This window comes from Phalacrocorax aristotelis, chromosome 3 (genome assembly GCF_949628215.1).
Source record: "Phalacrocorax aristotelis chromosome 3, bGulAri2.1, whole genome shotgun sequence".
NCBI lineage: Eukaryota > Metazoa > Chordata > Aves > Suliformes > Phalacrocoracidae > Phalacrocorax > Phalacrocorax aristotelis.
The window spans coordinates 74,327,472-74,348,042 of NC_134278.1; the positions used below are offsets into that span (position 1 = coordinate 74,327,472).

At 39.1% G+C, this 20,571-nt stretch overlaps 1 protein-coding gene across 6 annotated transcripts in view; it reads right to left on the reverse strand.

Moving 5' to 3' along the window:
* The window catches only part of UTRN (utrophin), a 390,409-nt gene that overhangs the window by 119,653 nt on the left and 250,185 nt on the right, over positions 1–20,571 (reverse strand). For all 6 annotated transcript variants that reach the window (XM_075088021.1, XM_075088020.1, XM_075088019.1 and 3 more), the window contains one exon: positions 14,903–15,059. In XM_075088021.1, coding sequence (XP_074944122.1) covers positions 14,903–15,059 — 157 coding nt within the window. The remainder of the gene's footprint in view (positions 1–14,902; positions 15,060–20,571) is intronic.

Here is a 20,571-nt window from a genome sequence, read left to right on the forward strand (position 1 = left end):
TTTTTAAAATCAAGCGCTTCAGGCAAATAATTGGAATATTTTACATGTAGTAAAACCAGCATCTATTAAATAGGATTTCTTTTTCTTTAGAAGCCATAAACAATTTCTCATTAAGAAGCAAAAAAAATGCTAACAATCAAACCACCATTTTTAGTCCTCGATGCTTAGAAACAAGCTGCATGCCATGGTAAAGATACCTGGTATCTTTACCAGATATCTTTACCAGATGGAGAGAAGTAGAAGCAATAAGTAAAATGCTTAAGGTATAAATAATAACACTGAGAACCAATACAGTGAATGTCATAAAACCAAAAACTAGAATTGGTTTTACCGACTGGATGCCATTAAGAGTAGCAAATGATGTTCTGACATATTGAGAGCAATATTTCACAGAAATGTAAATATCACCTTAAAGCCATTTAAAATAAAAAGTGAAAACGCGCAAACAAGCAGTGCAGCAAGACACCTATACACTGGCCCCTTACCCCAACAAACCCTTAACAAAAACTACACTATAAATACAGATTTTGAAAACAGTAAAGGAATTTCACTTTTATAGTTCATTTATACTGTTTTTAGTAATGAAGTGCTCTAGCTTCAGCGCTTCTAACTCAGGAAAGAAGTCACTGCTTTCTTAGAAATCTCTTCACATTCCTCTACAAGTATAATCAAAATGTAGTAAGTATGTTTATTTGCTATATATATAGCTTCTTTTACCACACACATCATCATAGTACCCAAACGTTTTCCAGGATAGCATCAAGCAATGATTCACATCTGCCCTGCATTTGTTCTTTCATTTTCTCTCTAGCAAGCAAAGTACCTTTGTTTTTACATATGTGGGGTTTTGTTTGTTTTATGTACTGTGCTGTGTTTACTACCAGCCATTCCTTCATCTAAGTTTACTCCACAACTTTAGATCCAGTGTTAATATAAACAACATCTTCCTTCTCTTCCAGTGCTGCTGCACCACCACCACGAAAAGCATAAGTAGGAAGATATGGGTAAAAAGAGGGTTTGAGTAACTGCAGCTAAGCAACTCTGCTCACCAGACTAAGAATCTCTTGGCAGCCAGAAACGTCAGATGGCATTATCTGCATGCTCACACAGAAGAGTACAAGATCATCAGAAAATCAACCCAAATGAGGCTGACCTATTGAAAACAAGTAATTTCACCCAAGCATGACTGCCTCATAGCTTCAGACTCCTCATGCGTTCCTCTCTGCCCTTACATATCACCTCCTCTCTGCTCAGCTCTGTCCGCTGCATCCGAGCTCTGAGCATCACAAATACAGCATGACAAAGAAAAACGCTGACTGCTTGCCCATCGCTGGTGTTGGAGAAGCTGCTGCATGGTCAGTTCCCATACTACCTGCATGCAGTCATCAAGCACCACTGCAGAATGAACCCATCTTGGCAGAATGACAACACAAAACTAAATTCTGAATATCAGAGATATAGTTTTCAAGGAATGTTTCATTGGGCTCCTTGCTCCAAGAAAAGCTAGTACCATCATAGCACATCACTGGGCACCTCTACCAGTGCTCACAGAAGAAAAGCAGAGTTTAGGATTTTTCTTTAATAAGCAGCGTGGGTTGGGTTTGGATATTTATTGTTACAAATATTAGTTCGTCTTCTAACTCAGTTTCTCAGTGAAGCCCTTTGACATGGTAGACTGGATATAAGTATGCACAACTATGCAAGCATCTTTTTGGCTAGCTTATATTTGTGTATGTCCGGCACTGATCATCTTGTCACTACCAAAGTTATAGTTTCATTTAAAATACACATAATGTTAAGGATGCAGAGTTAATCGAAGTTAAGGCGTTACAACAGCTTTGCTGCAGTGATGACAGCCTGACCATAAGCTTATGCATTCTTCCTCCTGCAACGTCCTTCTTTCTTTGAATGACTAATGTCAGTCAAATGCAACGAACAGGAAGATTTTTTCTGTATTTCCTTTACTACCTCATTGTTCAGAGAACAAGCCAACCACCACATCCATATGACAGAATAGGCAAAAATCCTTGTAACTTTTCAAGTTTGTAGACTCATTAATTTATTCTCTACCTCGTAAGCATTGAAGGTGCTTTTTTTCTAAAACATTCCTTTCCAAGTTCAGGAAATATAACAAAAATGTTACGCTACATTTATGAATGTGGCACTAAAATGAGGAATGAGGAAGCACCAATGCCCTAAAGGAAGTTACTGAGTTCAGGAAGGAAAAAAATCCCAGTACTTGTCTGAAGCTGGGCTCAGGTTCCTTCAGGTGCCTCAATCCCAGCTCTGCACAACTGGGACTGTACCCAACTCAGACAAGTGAGCACTGAATTTCAAATTCTGTATGGGAGTCATCCTCCTCCTCATATCCACAAAGTGAACTGAACAGAGAACATCTAAATGGAACAAAGTAATGCAATGTGAAAACTGCCCAAGTTTGTGTATGCTGCAAGAACACTACAACTGCTGTCAGCTAGATCACTACATAGGCTAATTTCTCTTACTGATAAGCTCATTCGTTACTATCATAGGTATCTGTGCTGCACTGCTGGATGGACGTGACCTATGCGTTATGTATGAAAGGAAAAACAGAAATAGTTTGATCATCAAGAACTCTCAGAAAATGGAGAGCTAAGACAGACTTTTTAAACGTTCTTCAGCAAGGGAAACGACTTCTGCCAGTAAGATACTATTCCCTCTTCGGTCTGGATTCAGGACCTCTCCACTTTTTAAAACTTCAGCAGTATGGAGCTTTACAGATTTGCCTGGCCACTGGAAGTCTGTCAGATTTTCAGTGCTTCCTACGCCTTCTACTTCTTCCCTGGGGAAGAAGCCTGCCACATGGGGTTGGTGTGCAGGTACCCAGCCGATGGCACAGCTTCTCTGCGGCTCTGGGTACAGCCACCGAAGCAAAGCAGAACGTGTAGATGATCATGCTTTACATGAAACTACTGTATAAGGCTGCATATGACTGCACAACTTCTAGAAGTCCCCCAAGGCCTCACATGCCAAATTCAACATCTACACCTTTCAACTCAATCCACAAAAGCAGTGCCAAGGACTGACATGGTTTGTGGATATGGGCAAGTCCCTCCCACACAGAGGAAGGCAAGGGCACGATGCCTGTTAGGCAAAGGTAAAGAAAAGTACCCAGATATTTGCCTTGGGGAGAAGCGACACTTGAAGTTTCTAAAGTGCAGGTTAAGTGGTGGTGCTAACAGACAGCTGTCAAACCTCTGAGACACCAGGAATTCAACTATGGGAAAGCATGCCAAAATACACAAAAAAAAATTGATTATGTATTTACCCATCTAGAATTCCAGTAGAAGAAAAAGCACATTGTTCAACTAAACCAACCTGGACCCAAACACCAGTTTAAGCTCACTTAGCAGGGATATTATGAGCATGTTCATTATTCCAAGAGTAGAGGTCCATATAGGGGATTTTATCATTATACGCAAGTATTCTTGGCTTTTTGGTTTTCTCCCTCTTCCCTCACTTTTTATTAATTCCAGACTGTGTTATAATTAGTAAATTTGTAAATATAGCCTTATATTTACAAGCAACAAGTGCACAGTTTCAACACATTCCAGTTTGTGCCACTCAAGTAAAAAAACCAAGCCCAAAACCAAAACCCACGTGCTTCTGCAGTTTCCCCTCTAGCTACTTACGCAGCACTCAGAGCAGCCTCCTCCAGCTTGCTTTTTCTTCCAACAGCCCAAAAGAGCATCACCAGGCTTTACAATGTCAAAGAAAATAACTAAAATTTAAGTAGTATTTTCTGTCAACTTCACAGGAGTAAATTAGCTCCAGGCACTTTTGACAAGTAACCAAACGCTGTTTCTGTCAGCTACATTTTTTGATTCAACCTTGAAATCATTAGCAATTTGGAGCTCAATTCTGTGTCCAAAGCATAACAGACTTAAATTTTATGATATTGAAATAAAGCCCTCCAGCCTTTTTGATGAATAAACATCTCCCTTTTCAGTGTATGTAATTAGAAAAATATGTAGATTTCTACATATGCTAAAAGCACTGTTGAAAATGAATCAATATATCAATAGTGCTCTACACAAGAAAGCTAAGCACTACCTCTTTTAATGGCTCAAGCCTAGAAACTTTCTAAACCTTCACAAATAAAAAAAATAAATACCATCCCAAGATCTCATTCATTTGTAGGATTAGTAACCACCTAGCTCTAGAAAAAGTCTAATGAACTTAGAAAACATGACTTCTCATATATGATATTTAGGTTACAACTGTTCAGTAATAATTTTTACTTCTGAAAGCATCCACACCCAGGGTGCTGGCATACACTAACCACAGCACTGATGTCAGCGTGACACACTGCACAGTGTCTCTGCTTCAAAACTCTAGATGGAAAGTCATGTGCAGAGAATGCACAGGGCATAACTGCCAGACACCATCAATAATTATCTAAAAATGACACCCTCCCCCTCCCTTGCATTTATTTTATGATAAAAATATTTTCACATCAGTCTTCCCTCTTTTCATATCAGGTTGATTCCAAGGTGAATGAATATAGACTGTATAAAACGTAGAGCAAGAGGAGAAAAAAAGAAAATTTCTACATGACCTAAGGTAATATTTAACCAAAAAAAATGTATTTGTTCCAGTAATTTCTTTAAAACTACCTCATTTACTATTCTCTCTTCTATTACTGCTAATCCTAAATTCGTACTGACCTGTTTCACTGACTTAATGAAAAAATGTACCATTAAAAGTAATGATTTGATTAAATCACTGAAGTCTCTTGTTGGAACTGAAAATTTTAATTTACACCCAAGTGAACCATACATTTATAACAGTACGCATTTTTTAATGACTCTATAAAATCATAAGCATCGTCCTTTCATTAATCACGAGATTTTACTTTAGATTTTAGAAAACCTTCAAGCATGTAGGTTGCAAACCAGCTGCTTCAAGGGAGAGGAAGTCTTCTGTGGTTTTTTTATTAATCTATTGTTTTACCTATATTAGGACTTTTCAACTAAAAAAATACTAAGTAATACTTAGTAATATATTCTATAGAATACTGTAGTAATATAGAACATATAAAACTCACTCCAACTTCAAAAGTGAAATAAATTTATCAGAATGTTTACTTAATGTTTATGGCTTTAGTTTACTACTCTCTCTAAAGCATACGAATACTTGATTGCAAAAACAAAACTGCCAATGGCAGTGTTATGAATCTAACTGGGAAGTATCATTGGTTTATTGTGTTATACCACTAAACATTGGCATAAACAGTTTTCGCTCCATTTACACATTCAAGAAGAAAGGTCTAAAAGGTGAAAATCATACTGTAAGTTACTGGCATCAGAGCTATTAAGTTCTTTGAGAAGACCTTTAAAATGCCCTCTCTCGCTACAGGCTGTGTCTGTTCACGTAAACAACAGCCCACATTGGCTAGAAGGTCAGCAGATCTATGCAGCTTCCTAAATGCCCCTGAAATCTGTCCTGCAGAGAAACAGTACAGGGATACCCTGTAGCAGCCACCTATCATTAGGCACAATCGTGCACCAGCGGTAGTACGGAATCTCTGACAATCAAAAACTAAAGTTAATCATTCACTGCAGAACCAGAAGAGGCTGCTCATGTCACAGAATTTACTGCACGTGTATTCTCTATTTGGCAGAGGGGGCTACAAAGCTTCGCAGCCACTTATAAAACAGTGCTTGCAATCACTTTATAAAACAGTCGCTTCACTACTAGCCCTAAAATAATGTTACACCATCATTAAACAACAAGACAGAAAGGACCTTCGAGAAATCTTTGGTTTTGTACAGAACGCTTTTAAAATGTCCTCATGCATTACAGGGAAGTAAATTATAAGATGAGCAACCAAGCATGTAAAATAGCTGCTTAGTAATAAAAAGGTGATTGTGAGGACAACATTGCACTCCTTCCAGAAAGAGGTGTCTAAAAAACCACCCCAAAACCAAAACAAAAACCCCAGGCCCCACAAGCAAGTAAAAGCCACCTCGCACAAGCAGACACTTTCTATCTAAATTACACCATGCTCAATAGAATTCAGTAAACTGTTGATATAAACAGTAAACAAAGCGATCTTAACTCTACAAGGAATGACTGCAGACACTGCAGGCCTACCAAGCACTCCACTCTCTAGAGGAATTGTACCTTATTACTGATGCTCAGAATACTCTCAAACCTTCTGATGTGGACAGCCACTGACAATACTTTAATGGTGCTAGGAAAGGAGTCATGTTACTGGCCTCACAAGATGAAGACTGAGGATTCAAATCTGATTAAAAGAAAAAAACTCAATCATCTTTTCCCTGAAACAACTAACCAGTCTCTAAATCTGTAAGTAGTACATAAGGACCTCTAGTAGCTGAAAGTGCAGGAGTGGGATGCCTAAACCCAGTATGACACATTTCTGAAGCACAGCACTGATCTTACTTTGCAGGAAACGTGTGTTAGCACAAACATAACCTCCAGCAGTTTTCCTAAAAAAAAAAAACAACCTCCAAATCTTTGAGCACCATTTTAGGTTTAGACACCATTTAGCTGCTCAAGTTGAAAGACCAGAGCTTCAGAAAACAAAGTTGAACATTCCTAGCAGTTTCTCAGCCTCTGAGACTAACCAGTCTGGATGAGAGAAATTCACGGAAAACCAGGTCAGACGATACAGGTGTATGGCAACTTTCTAGGAACACCTAACAGCTGAGATTAAGAGTTCTTGGAAAGAAAAAAAAAAAAAACCCAGACACACTCTGCAAGGTTACTTTGCCCATTAAACCAATACCTACCCTTTCATTTCTTCAGCACTCTAAAAGCGCAACAAAACAAAACGGGGAGAACTAACAAAAACACAAGAAAAAGCAGAATCCCATTCCCTCCCCTACGTTGTACGTAACATTCCGAAGCCTAGCCTTTAATCTTAAGAATCTGCATGAAAACAGGAGTGGGCGGCTGCCATGGCAACACAGTTATTCCAGTTTATTGCTGATGTTCCTGGGGTGGATTACTGGCTGTGATAACAAGGGATTGAGGATCCAATAGTTCAGGAGTTAACGGAATAAATATTCTCCCCTGAAGAGTCTGCCTGCAGCAACAAGAAGCAGGATCTAGATGAAGATATCCTAACAGAAAATAAGACAGATCCTTTGCCAGCCCATGCCTGCAAATGCAGACAATGTTTCAGAAGGATCCTAAAGTGACGGCAGTCTCTCTCTCACTGTATATTTAAGAATATGGAGTGCATCATAAACTAATGCTCCCATTCAGCCTTCTCCGAAACAATGATGCAGAGGGGACTCTGCGCTTTGAGAACACATGATGAAAGAGGATAAAACTCTGTAGCACTTCCACAAAATTCATATGGAAAAGTTATGTAAAGAGGTTCTTAAAAGATTTGGAGTAATCCCTGCAAACTCCATTCCATACCTTGAATGACAAGTGAACAGCTTTGCTAAATACAGTATGTTTCTTCTTACTGGTCCAATTTATCAAAACAGATCACAGAGACACCGAGGAGACCTGAGAAGATTCTGTGATCATACAGAAAGTGTCTCAGGCTGGTCTCAGAATGAGAAAGGTACAAGCAGGACAAAGTTTTCAGCTCTACCTAATACAGGCTATGAAAGTTCCTGAAAAAGGTATGGCAACGGCCACTGTATCATTGTGGCTCTCCAGTGGTTCTCTGCAGTTGGAAAAACAGATTTGCTGCTGCACCAGTGTTTGTTTCCCCTGGCTCTCTTCCTTTGGAAAAAACAGACTGCAGCAAAACAATATTTGCATTCAGAGAAATGTCCTGTCTCATTTCCTTATACCAGTCCATTTCTGTGATGCAGTGTGGGAGCTCATCTGTTGATGTACTGTCCTTAGGTTTCAGGTAATACCCAGCACTTTTAATGCAACTGAAACACAATCTTTTTTTTTTAAAAAAAACCCCAAACCTACACTATATTGAAATCCCTGAACACTTTTCTGAGCAGTTACAGCTTAGAAAAAATGTCTTGGGAGTTTCATTGACAGGTCTCTGAAGTAATTTGCTCAATATGCAACTGCAACCAAAAAAAAAGCCAATAAAATGTTGAGCATCATCATAAAGGACAAGACAAAAAGCCATTGTTTTACTACAGTATAAAACACTGATGCAACTTGATCCTAAGTATCACATGCAGTACCAATCACTACACCTCCATAAGGATATAGCAGAGTCAGAAGAATGCAGAGATGAACAGCGGAAGTACTTAAGGGAATAGAGCAGCTGTCTTACGAGTAGAGATTAAAAATGGGTCACCAGTATGCTTGTGCTCCATCACCTTCACTGGCTATGCACATGGCTCACCTTTGAAGGTCAGGCCACAGCCAGTCAGGGTCTTCCAGCTCAAGACACAGATGTGGAAACAGATGGTCTGGCAGATCCTAGTGCATCAAGGTGTTCTGGGATTTCATTAGCAGTAGATGGGCTACTACTAATAATGATGGGAGCAGAGTGGACTTTTGGGATGTGAGACAAGATGATACCGGAGAAAGAGGCACTAGACGTGTCGCAGCGTTTTAAGGGACAGAGAGAAATGCCGATCACTGTGTTGTTTCTGCAGTGTAAGCCTGATTTCTGCCACACATGTTTCCCTCCACAGCAGTGTCAGAATGCCCTTTTAGATATTTAAGGATAACTATAAATCTTCAAGAAGAATAGGCTTTATTCAGTGGTTCAAAAAGACCCAGTGAGGTCTTAAAAGTTTATATAGGAGTCTGATTAAAACAAACAAGATGCTGGATTCTCAGAAAAGAGCCACATGAGACGTACATACTGGTAAATACCTATACCAAAATGACAGTATTAAAAAGGCAACCCCACGGAAGTATTTTATTTATTGCTCTAAAAAGTGCCTTTTTTTCCCCCACAGTAAGAAAACCTGTTTTGCTCCACATTAGTGACAAAATATTTTTTTCTTTCATTGTCCAGGTTGTTATTTTAAGAACTGATCCACTGCAACTTTCCTGACTTATCAAAAGACAACCACACTTCTGGGAACAAGCTGAAATACAGCCAGAAGCAACACTTTTTCTGTTGAAGTTAAAAATACACTGCACTGACATCCTAACTGAACACTTCATTCTTTGAGCCATGCTTTTGTTTACACATCATTCTTTTGGAGAAATAGCCCAGGCGTGATACACACCTGAATAGTTCATGTAACACACAAATCAGTTTGTGTAAATGCTTAGCAAGCAATGGCTTTAAGTCAGACAGGTCCACTTGAGAACTCTCATTTAACTTCAGGCATTAACTACACTCTTCCTTTCCTGTCACAAAATATTCCCACACACAATTTCCACCTCTTCCTCCTAAACACACCTCAAAGAGCCTCAGTTAAAGCTTAATTATAGTGTCCTTGTATAGTACAATTTTTTGTACAGTACAATCTCTCTTTTTCACCAATAACCAAAGTTCAGAATTCTCAAATATGCAGAGCACTTAAAACTTCAAGAGTCCTTAAAAAAAACTCCTAACCATTACAAGTTTACTTAAGCAGCTCTCAAACTATTCAGCAATGCTTACTGACTAGTGGGGAGGCTATTTCTCCTCTTGATAGTGCATATAGTTTTTGAAAACACATCCTTACTTTGAAGAGCCACTTCACAGCAGCATGGTATAGAACCCTCAAGCTCCTGCTTCAATCGCACCCTTGTCCATCGGACCAGGTTGCAGCTCCTCCTCTAGGCAACGGCTCTATTGATCCTCCTCTTCCAACCACAGACCATTTTATTCTCTCACCCCCCCCAGCTCACATCTCAGTCAATGTTTCAGCAACGTAACGTAGCTGATCACCTCTACACAGCACAGAATTCCTGCATGCTTCATGTCTTATGCGATGAGATGTGTAACAAATTAATGAAGCCCTTTCTAGACTACAATTAAAAGCATAGACTAGAGCAGCACTGATATAACACCAATCTTGTGGTTCTTATAGTTAACAATTCCTAACATGGAAGCAGATTTTAATATAGAAAATATCCAAGAGAAACAAATCTAGAATAATTAAGTTGGAATTAGTTTACGAATAAGCCCTTTGCCCACAGTCAGGCAGGTGCACTGAAAGAGCACAGAGAAGTTAAGCCTAGAAAAATGTTTTTTCCTCACAGACTTTTCCTGCTGGTGAAGAGAACAATGGAATTACAGGCACCCTGAAGGGATAACAACAAATAGAAAGCAGCTTCTAGTTGGCTATGCGAACACTTTTGATAAAATGGCAATAGCCAAGTAAAACAGAAGCAAACACTTGCAACTTTCAGCATTTGATTATTTTAATAAACTAAATCTGGAATACGAAATACATAGACAGCAACCCCAAAAAGTTTAAAGAGTAACTTAAATATTAATGACCCATCTATAGACATAAAATTACCAATCAAACATTCACAGGTCCTTGGCCAATTCATTCTGAGCTCATACGAAGCTAAGTTAAGCATCTCTGATCCAAGGTGCATGCATTATTTAGTATTAGCTAGACATTTGTTCATTTATGCAGACAGATGCCAACAGGATTTATGCGAGAGGGTACCCATTTCTGCTTAATTTGAAATGTCCTGTTCTCTCCCTGAAAGCTAAACCACAGTGATTTATATAATTTAGGCAGTCTTTGTATTTTAGCAAAAGCATGCTTTCAAAACTACAGTGAGGAACTCTTCCAGCTGAAAAGAGAGATACAAAGCTCTCAGTGCATCTCTAGAGAACAAGGCATCTGTATCGCCTCCTCTTGTACACAGGCATGACTCTAGGTATTTCCATATACACAAACCTGCCCCGCTGATTTTTCACGGTAATTTTGTAGCTTTTCTTTTTTGGCAGAATAAGATATCCACGTAAGGGTGGTCTTTTAGGATTTTGGGGGTGGGGTGGTGGTTTTGTTATGGTTGGTTTTGGTGCGTGGGGGGCTGCATGGTCTATACAGCTGATCAAAATTTGCATCACACACTTTTAATTCTAAATGAATATTCCTAAGTAAGACTGGGAAAGAACAGAACGAATGGGAAAACCTGAGCTGGTAACAACAAGCAACAGTGACAAACAGGCATTATAGAAAAAAAACACTGGCAATAAACTCTGAAAAGGCCTTCACTTTCTTTTCCCTATAAGCCAGTCCCTGTGTCAGTACCTTTGCAGGTGAGTTTTCTACACTTCAGGAGTGTGAATGTAGCCTCAGCTACAGGTACACTCCATATAGAATACTTTTTAACTCAGGTACTTTTAAACTTCCTCTCAGCATCCCGAAGCATTTATGAATTTTCCAGTATTCTTAGGGCTGCCACCACAGCCCATTCTCAAAGACAAAGAAATTTTCAGAATAATTAAAATAGGAAATTCGTGCTTTCTTACTTAAGCTTCCTCTTGCCCTGCCCCCTGCAAGACAGAGAGCACAACTCAACACCCAGACAGGATGTGCTCACTGCTCAACTGTGCTTAGCATTTAGTATGTGATAAGACTATGAACCACTACAGATGACGGAAGTTTGGCTGAACAACAAAAATGAGTCAAAATTTATAAATATTTGCTACATCCCAAAAGATGTCTGTTAATCTGGAAAATATAGGCTAAATCTGTAGCCCTGATTCAGGTGACTAACATTGCTGAGGGTAATGTTTGTTTTTAAAGCATAGGAGGATGATTGATATTTAAAACAAAAACAAGTTTAAAAATCAAATTGCAAACCATTAATTTCCTTCTGTCCAAACACACCTCAGTAGCACAAAACCAACATGAGCTAACCCAAACTGTCACATAATACTGTACTCATTTATCTAGCAGTGCTGAAGCCAAGCACTGAGCGGAAAAGATACTAAGAGAGGGAAAGAGCAATACAATTAGTGTCATTAAGCTGAAGCAAAAAAGCCATCATTTCACATATCTGATGTGGAAAAAAAAAGTAGGTTAATAAGGAGAATAATTATTGAATAACTAGAAGCAAAAAGCAATGCTAATATAAGAAGGATAAGAATAAAGAAAAATAAAGGGCAGGAGATGGGACCGTCATTGGCGCACATCTTACAGAGCTGAGCCACTATTTCACCACTTACATTTTGAAGTACCAGCAAGGACAAGATCAGGTAAGCAAGCTGGAAATAAGCGTAAAGAGATCACAGAGAAGTGGAGATAAAGCGAGGTATTGAACCGCTCAATCTACACAAGAACAACTTCAAAGCAACATTCAGATGTGAAACCAAAGAGGAGAGCAGAGGCACCCAACCTTTGCTCAGGGGGACCTGGGGAGAACCTTTTCAAGGCCAGCTGATGTGGTGCTGCAGAAGCTCAACATGGGATCATAAAAAAGCAGTTGATTAAAAGTGAATCTTACAAAGAACATGGGAAACTTAGAAGGTTTAACATTTGAAGACATGTGGGCAAAGAAACATTTAAAGGAGTACCAGGACAGCCAGTGATGAGAGGCGGAATAAAGGGAGTATCCTTGAGAGTGAGAGAAATTAAGTCATATCTCTCTAATATTTATCTGATACAGCTGTACCTCAAATCTCCACTGAAAACTTTCAGCTTACCAGAGGACACATATTCTAAAAGGAGCACCTTAAATGCAAGCAAGTGATACCAGCCGGTGATACCCCCCACAAGGCACAGAGTGGCTGACAGTGTGGAATCACATATATTAGGAAGAATCAGCTGAAAGGACAGACTTGGCATAAGGTTTTGAAAAGGGAAAAAAATTTTTAAAAAGTCACAGGCATAAAACTTGTGTTCCTCAACCAAGGGCATCTTTATTTGACATCCCAACTATACCAACCAATCACTTAACTGTGCTAAAGATGTGGAATATGGACCTCTGGTGGGGTTTGGGCTTTATTTTGCTTTTTTCCTCCATTTTGCATTTTCTGCCTGAAAAAACCACAACTTTTCAGCTTGATGTAGTTTATTAGTAAACTGCAGCTTCAGAGAGGAATGAACAGTACCTGCTAAGGAACAGCAGTGAAGCGCTGCCATGAAGAATCAGACCAGACAGCTGTGATCCAGCTCCCCTCCCCTGGCAATGACTAATAAGCAACACTTCAGTAGAAAGTGAAATGCCACGTGCTGCTAATTCACGTTTGATATGGCACAGTATCATCACATGATATATGGGAATGTCTTGGTCCCTATCAAAATAACTGTTAGAAAATAATTGTCCAGTCATCATCTAAGAAATATCCACAGTTGAATACTGTGCTCTTGCTTGCGTAGGTGTACAAAAAACAAAGTGATGCCCAGAGTCACTTCAGCTTTCTGCTGTTGCAGACCATTAATACCGTTCATATTAAATACTGGACTGGGACACCTATATCCAAAACTGACAGTGACACTGCAAGAATATTGCCTTTTTGAAAAATGGAAGAATAATCTCTAAAAGCTCCTGAATGCACATATTAGAGTCCTAACCTCAACATATAACAAAATATCAATTATTCTTTAAACATAAGGGCAAGGACCAAAAACCTCAGAAGTGTTCACCCCTTCACACTGCTACAGTTCACCAGTGATCCAAAATAGCATTCAGCATCATTGTTCCTAAATTTTTCTACTTTGGAATGATGCATTAAAAACTACCATTTTATAAATTGATTTGAGATATTCAAATGAGAGGCACTAGCAGTATTATTTATTATCATATATATACTATAATCTAGCATGACATACAAACAAGCCCTTAGAAAATGACCTGTAGAGATCTATCACCTCCCACTGACCTCCTTCAAAACATATTTGGATCTGTTCCAGCCTTTTATTGCTTTTTGGCACTAGTAATCCACCATTTGATCATTATAAAACATTCACAGCAGATGTGCCTACAAACAGAGCATGATGATTTAAGTGGATAAGAACAGGAAGAGATGAACTCTCAAGAAACAAAGATCCTGAGTTTATGCTAATAACTTTATTTTAAAAGACTAAATTAAGGAGAAACATATGCAGATTTCCTTAAGCTCTTCTATTTTGGATTTAAGTGTCGAAAGTGCTGCTCACATCAAGCTACTTTTTATGCAGTTCCTCAAAGTATTTCGAGTATTTCCCAAATTCAATTTTTGTCCTCACTAAACACCACAGCAGAAGAGACATCAGTGTTGTGTTGGCAGAGGGCAACATAGTTGTTATGCAATTAACTGTATAAAGCTGCATTTGTTCTCTTTGCGTGTTTACACCATACAGAACAAATACAATGATAAGATGGAACCAGCTTCACTAGAATGAATTTGTCCAATGGCAAATACATCCTAACTTGATTACTGATCAGAGTTGGTGAGACAGACTATCAATGAATGTATCTTGTAGGTGCAACAGAGTGTTTGTTGTCAAAAAAATCCTCGGAATCAATACCCTATTATGTACAGAACTGGAACAGAACTAGCAAAATCAGAGAGCTGGAATAGCATGTTATAGTTACAACAGCACAAGGCATAGGTAAGTTTTAGTTCTCAAACAGTTTTGAGCTGTCTTTGCAGTATCTGCATGGGCTGGGGGGTTGCTATTTCTGATCAATAAGTGCAGAAAGCCACTTACATAGTTTCACTGAATTTACATTCAACACTGCTTTCACGATTTTTGTCCAGTTCTTACTTTTGTATGCCTTCCTTAACTTTAGAGTGAAACAGCTGTTCTACCTGGCAGGAATCAAAAAACATCAAGAAATACTGAAAAAATGTGTTTGGACTGAACACATGTACCAGAAATCCTTTAGATTAAATTTTATAGGGAGCATCTTAGTTGCGCTTTACTGGGCAAGACGGGGAAGAAAAGGTGCACAGACCAAGAGCTTTTTCTAGAAATTAGTCTCTAGGAAGTGTTCATCATTTCTCCCATACTCAAATTTTCTTCATTCTAATATTCACAGTAGCATATTTATCTATAAAACTTACTTTGCAGTGGTCATACTGTTGCTGTAAGGTTGGAACATCCCCTCCAATGGGCATTTGTTTTTTTAGTTCTTCATCTTTTGCATTCAGCCATTTGATTAACTCTTCCAAGGATGTCAGCAATCTGTTCCATTTCTCGGCACTGGCCTCCAAGTGAGTCCTGTGAAACAGCATTAAAGCATCTTTAAGGCCCTGAATAGCAAAACCAGCATGGGAATACAGTAAGTACATAAAACCGCTCCATCATTAAGACAGGGATGTTTCAAGTGTTTAATGGTAAAGCAACTTTGCTTTAAAAAAAAAAACAAAAAACCACAAACCCTCTACTTCAAAACGTTTTGTACCACAAATCAAAATAAGCAGAGGAAAAATGGGAGAACCCAGACAAATACGTACCTGATGCTTTCACTTATCTAAAACCTTGAACACTGCATATGTATGCAACATAAAGAAATGCTGTGTTTTGTTGTGACTCCACCACCGTGGTGCACAAAATACAAATGTCGTTTTGTGAACCATTCAGTTTCATGAACTACAAAACTGAACTTTCATGTCAGGACCTTGACTCTCCAGCAGTGAAATCAACAAGTTCTCCCAGCAGTGATCAACAGTAAATTGCCTGTGCTGCTGAAAATATCAGTGACACAGATTATTTAATACATCATCTTTAGTTGATAGTGAGTTACTAGAGAATTAACACAGTTGATCTGTCCCTCAGTTTAATTGACAAAAAAACCCAGATTCCACAATACCCTTTTCTATAATTTTCAAAAATACCTTGACTTGATAGCTTCTCCCTGCAGTGCCTACACAGCTGCAAGGAAATCTTTGACAGGGACCAGCTACCCTTCTTTTACTGCGGTCATTCTATGTTATACCTTCTTTTGAGACCACCATGCACTTAGTTTATACTAGTAAACAACAATTTCTTTCTCCACAGAGGTGATGGAGGAGAGTGAAGTCCTTTTCCGTGTAGTCTGAAACAAGCTCTGCACCTTCCTGCCCCACTTTTGACAGACGACTGAAATAAATTCTACTATCGTTTCCTACCTTTCCCGTTTCCTATCTTTTTTTTCTGATTCACTGTAGCTCACATCTTGAAACTTTTACCTGGCTTCTCTTGATTATCATCTCAAATGGCATTTGAGTGAATGTTTGGGACTGAAATGACGATAGTTGGATTGAAGGGGTGATGAGCTTCGAGGTTGATTTCAAGGCAAGCTTAGGTTTGGGTATGCTGGGATCTCCCAGTGATGCTAGGATAGATGAATCAAAAAAGCCACTGGGGGGAATACAAGGCGGGGGGAAAAAAAAAACCAACACATTTCTGAAAAGTATAAACTAACTATTTTTAGGAAGAACCACCTATCCTCTTTTATTCCATTCAGGAAAGCACTTAGGTAACTACTTGGGTGGGGGGAGAAAAAAAATTAATTACTTGCTAGAAGCTATATTTTACTGCCCACAGCTTTGTGCATCATGGTTTCTATCGTCCTTTATTGCTCTCATTGATACCTTTCTCTCAGCACTGAATTCAAGCTAGCTGCTCATAGCCCAGGCCTAAACAGCTGAGCCAGCATCCTACCCTGCAGTGAATTACAATCGAGCTATTGCATTTGTGGTTATAAACACAGCAGAGAAGGGCATCCTGCCAGCCTTGGTTTGCAGAGCAGCAACTCCCGAGTGAAACATACTGTCTCAGCTCTCCTGGCTTCTTTTCAGTTTTTTAATACTCCCTTAACCAGAACTACTTTCAAGGCAACCAACTTCTTCCCATACGGACAGCATTCACTCTACAGCAAGTCAGTACATAAGGTACCTGTTTCCCATTAGTTGGCCCCTGAAGCCCCCAGCCATGCACAGGGACACACTCCTAACAGCACAGGGTGGTCCACATACAATGTGGAGCTCCTCCTTTTCACAACTAGCTTGACATTCTGTCAGAAATTACCTCAAAAATACCAAGCTGCAAAGCATTACACATGTATGTTACCCTCAGGTGCTAGGTACTCAGAACCAGCCCTCCTTTCTGGAAGTGAACAGAGTTATACTCCCTATTAATCAGGCAGAAGAGAGACATTGCCCTCTCATCTAAGCCAAGGCAGCCCATATTTGAATCTACAGTTTTGCTGTTAGACCTACAGATTGTTACAAAAATAAAACAACCTTATGAAGTTCTAGAAGCAACCACAATTAAAGTGTTCTGATCTACAGCTTTTCATTTCACTTTGACAGTAAAATCTCTATTCATCATGACTTATCACCATATCTAGCACATTTAGGCAGCTCTCACCTCTAAAAACTGGCACTCTGAGGCTTCAGGTTTCCACTTTATTTAGTGGAATTCTTGTATACAAAATTAAATGGAATTTGGTAAGGGAAAAGAACCCCTGCAACTAGTTGCAGGGCAATTTAAGTGTGGCTCACTGTTAATTCAACATAAAATGCAATAATATTAATAGTGTAAAACACAAATTTTATATTAATGTGAATGATGTGGCATGTGATACTAGATTAAAATGTTGTCATTTACCACTAAGGAGTACCCATGTGCCTGCCAGATAAACGACAGTAACAAAATATCAATAGCTCAACTTGCAGGGGTAGAACGCTAAAGGGTGAAGAAGAAATGGACTACGCTAACAGGGGCTTTAAAATTCTTCTCTGAACACAAAGTGAGCTAACCTCTCTTGAAAGGTCAAAAAGATGTTAAGGGGGAAAAAGAAAACAAACCACACAGGCGAAAACATATCACATCAGCCTGCATTTTTCCTGAACGTTACCCTTCCAATCTTATCAGAAGCAATACTGAAAATGAAAGCAAGATACAGCCGCAGCTGAAGAGTAGACACAAGCATTCTATTCTCCTGGGGAGCAGAGACACATGCATTCAGTAAAGCTCATTCAAAAGCAAATGCTGCAGAGGAGCAAGAGAACTAGGATATGCTCCAATTTGCAATTCATGTTTAAATTTGTCATACTGACATTATCAAAGAAAGATGATAAACTATGTTAAAGTTCTGAAATGTTTCTTGAGCTTCTTCTGGCCTTTGTTTTGGAACTGGTACTTCTACCAATACACAACCTGCAAACAAAGCTTCAGGTGTTTATGCTTATGTGACAAATGAATTGGCAATCTCCAGGAATTCGCCAAGTCAAATGGTGGCTTAAGAATCTTCTCTGATAAAAATACAGTTCAGGTTTGAGCACTGGTTGGAGCAATATTCCCCAGCATCAGCCACCTGGTATTCAGAAGCATTCCTAAGGGCATCCCAGATGAGCCTGAAAAACACAGATGCTCCCAATCCCACTGACCAGGTTGAGAGCACACACCCCTTCACCCAGGCTGAATAAAATAATCCAGAAGAGCAGGAACTCTGACATAACTCCCCTTCTGCTGACCCTGAGATGCTCTCTTCACATCTGGACACCTCCTCAGCTTTTGCTTCTGCTATGGAGGTAACACTTTCCCTGCTGAGCGACAAGGCAGAACATGGAATAAAAGGATTGGTGGGTCGTCTAAATATAGAGAAGCCTTCTCTGTTTCTCCCACACTTTTACCTCCACCCTCCCACAAACACTAACTCCCTTGCACCTTCTGCCCCATGAGGAAAGAATATTTCCTAAACACTGGGCTTTAAAAGCCCAAAGCGCATAAATCTGCAGCTTTGTTTTCTTCCTGGGAATAAGATAATAAAGCGAGAAAAAGCGAAAAGCATTAGTAAGTCTACAAGTAATTTCAAGGAGAGGTATAGTCCTCTCAGGTGATGTCATAGTCACTACAAGTACAAATTTAAGTAGTTTCCATGTATTTAAAAATAAAAATGCATTTTTAATATGGCATTTATAAAATGCTGCTTTTCCAGTTTGGAACTGTCTTTAGTTACAGTAGCAAGGAAGTAAAGTCACCACAGTGACTAGCACCATCAGCTCTGAGGACTGAAGTGATGAAGAAAAATTAATACTATCCCTAAGGGAAAACAGTACTTTCAGCAACTTAAAGAAAAATATCAATGTAGTCAGAATGTACCCATAGCCAAAAATATTCTGAAAAGCTTAGGGAATTTTAATTTAGAAGCACTATCCCAAGCTAAAACTCATAACAAAGCAATCAGGTTTTTTCAGTCATCAGTCCTAACATCTAACATGCCTATATGTTCTCACAAGACTCATCCATACACTTTTGCTTTCCAATTCATCCTTGACATAAATCACATCGATAAAGCAAAAGTTGAAGGCTACATCAGCAGACTGACTTCACATCAGTTCTATGCTCTGTTATTTCCCTATGAAGGCTTTCATCACTCTTGCGCAAGTTAGAAAAGTGAACTTCAATCAAAGAACAGGGCAAAATAAATGAACTCAGAAATGCTATGCTCCTTTCAGTGGAAACTGAGATTTGAGAGCTTAATTTACTTTTCATAGTTGCTCCAGTATTCTCTCCTCTGCCTACCTTCTACTTGTAGCTCAGTGACACATGGCTGTGCATCATTGCAGGAACCAGCAGAGTAACACAAGCATTGCAGACATTAATGCTGCCCAGGGGAGGCATGTGCCATATCCATGCAGAAGTGAAAAGATTGGTCCCTGTTCAGAAACGCCAGTATTCCCACTTTTTTGAGCATTCCCTGCATAATTGCTGTCTCGGAACTCACAGCAGGCCAGGGTAAATGGCTTGAAGGCCCTTCTTTTTGGCCATCAATTTCTCCTAAGCTATGATCAACCCCAGGGAAGGTCAAGCAACTGAATTGTTCCTGCTAGAACTCCACAGCTGCTAAGTTGTTATCCTATAAGCATATTTTTGTCTTTCTCTCATGGTGACTTATTTGTGAGAAGAGCTCATAATAGCCCCAATTTAATAGCTCTTGCATTGAACTACTTGTATAGTGGGGCCAGTCTCTGCAAGCCCCCACACCAAACTGCTTGGTTCCTCTGGTTCAAGCTCTGCCTGGGGGCTTTCTTGGAGCTGATGTACCTGTTTCACTTAACTGTTTAGCATGTTGGTGATGGGATAAGTGGAGACAAAAAGTGAATGTCTCATTTTCCCCTCTATCTCACTCTTTCAAACTCTTGTGCCTGAATTCCAACCTTAACTCATTTTTCTGGTCTTTGGAAAATTTATAAGACTGCTCAACACTGTTTTGTTCTATTAAAAGAACAGTTTCCTTTAATCAACAAGCAAGCAGTTGGAATTAAAAGCTCTAGAAATTCTTTTCTAAGTAATTCATTTTAATGTGGAGTTTTAGTCACATTAATGAGTATGGTAATATCTACTTCCAAAATGATATTGCAAAGATTTTAACAATGTCTGCACTTGGGAGTCAGTGAGCTTGGCACTGCTAGGGTCAAAGAATTGTAAAATGCATTCTTTGATTAATATGTATTTGAAAACATTTCTTAATTTAATAGCAGCAATAAAAAAATTACTATCAATATGGATCAAAACACTTAAGATGCAAGTCCTATCAAAATATTGATTTCAGTGGTGAAAACAAAACCAACAACAAACCCCTGATTTTACCTCATGGTAATTGTATATTCATAGAATTACTTAATTGACATTGCTATCGATTTACAATAAGGAAAGATTCAACATACTTTCTGGGAAATTTAGTACAGATTGGCAAGTTACAACGGCGCAGCTCTGGAGAGAGAAGAACAAGTAGTTAAGC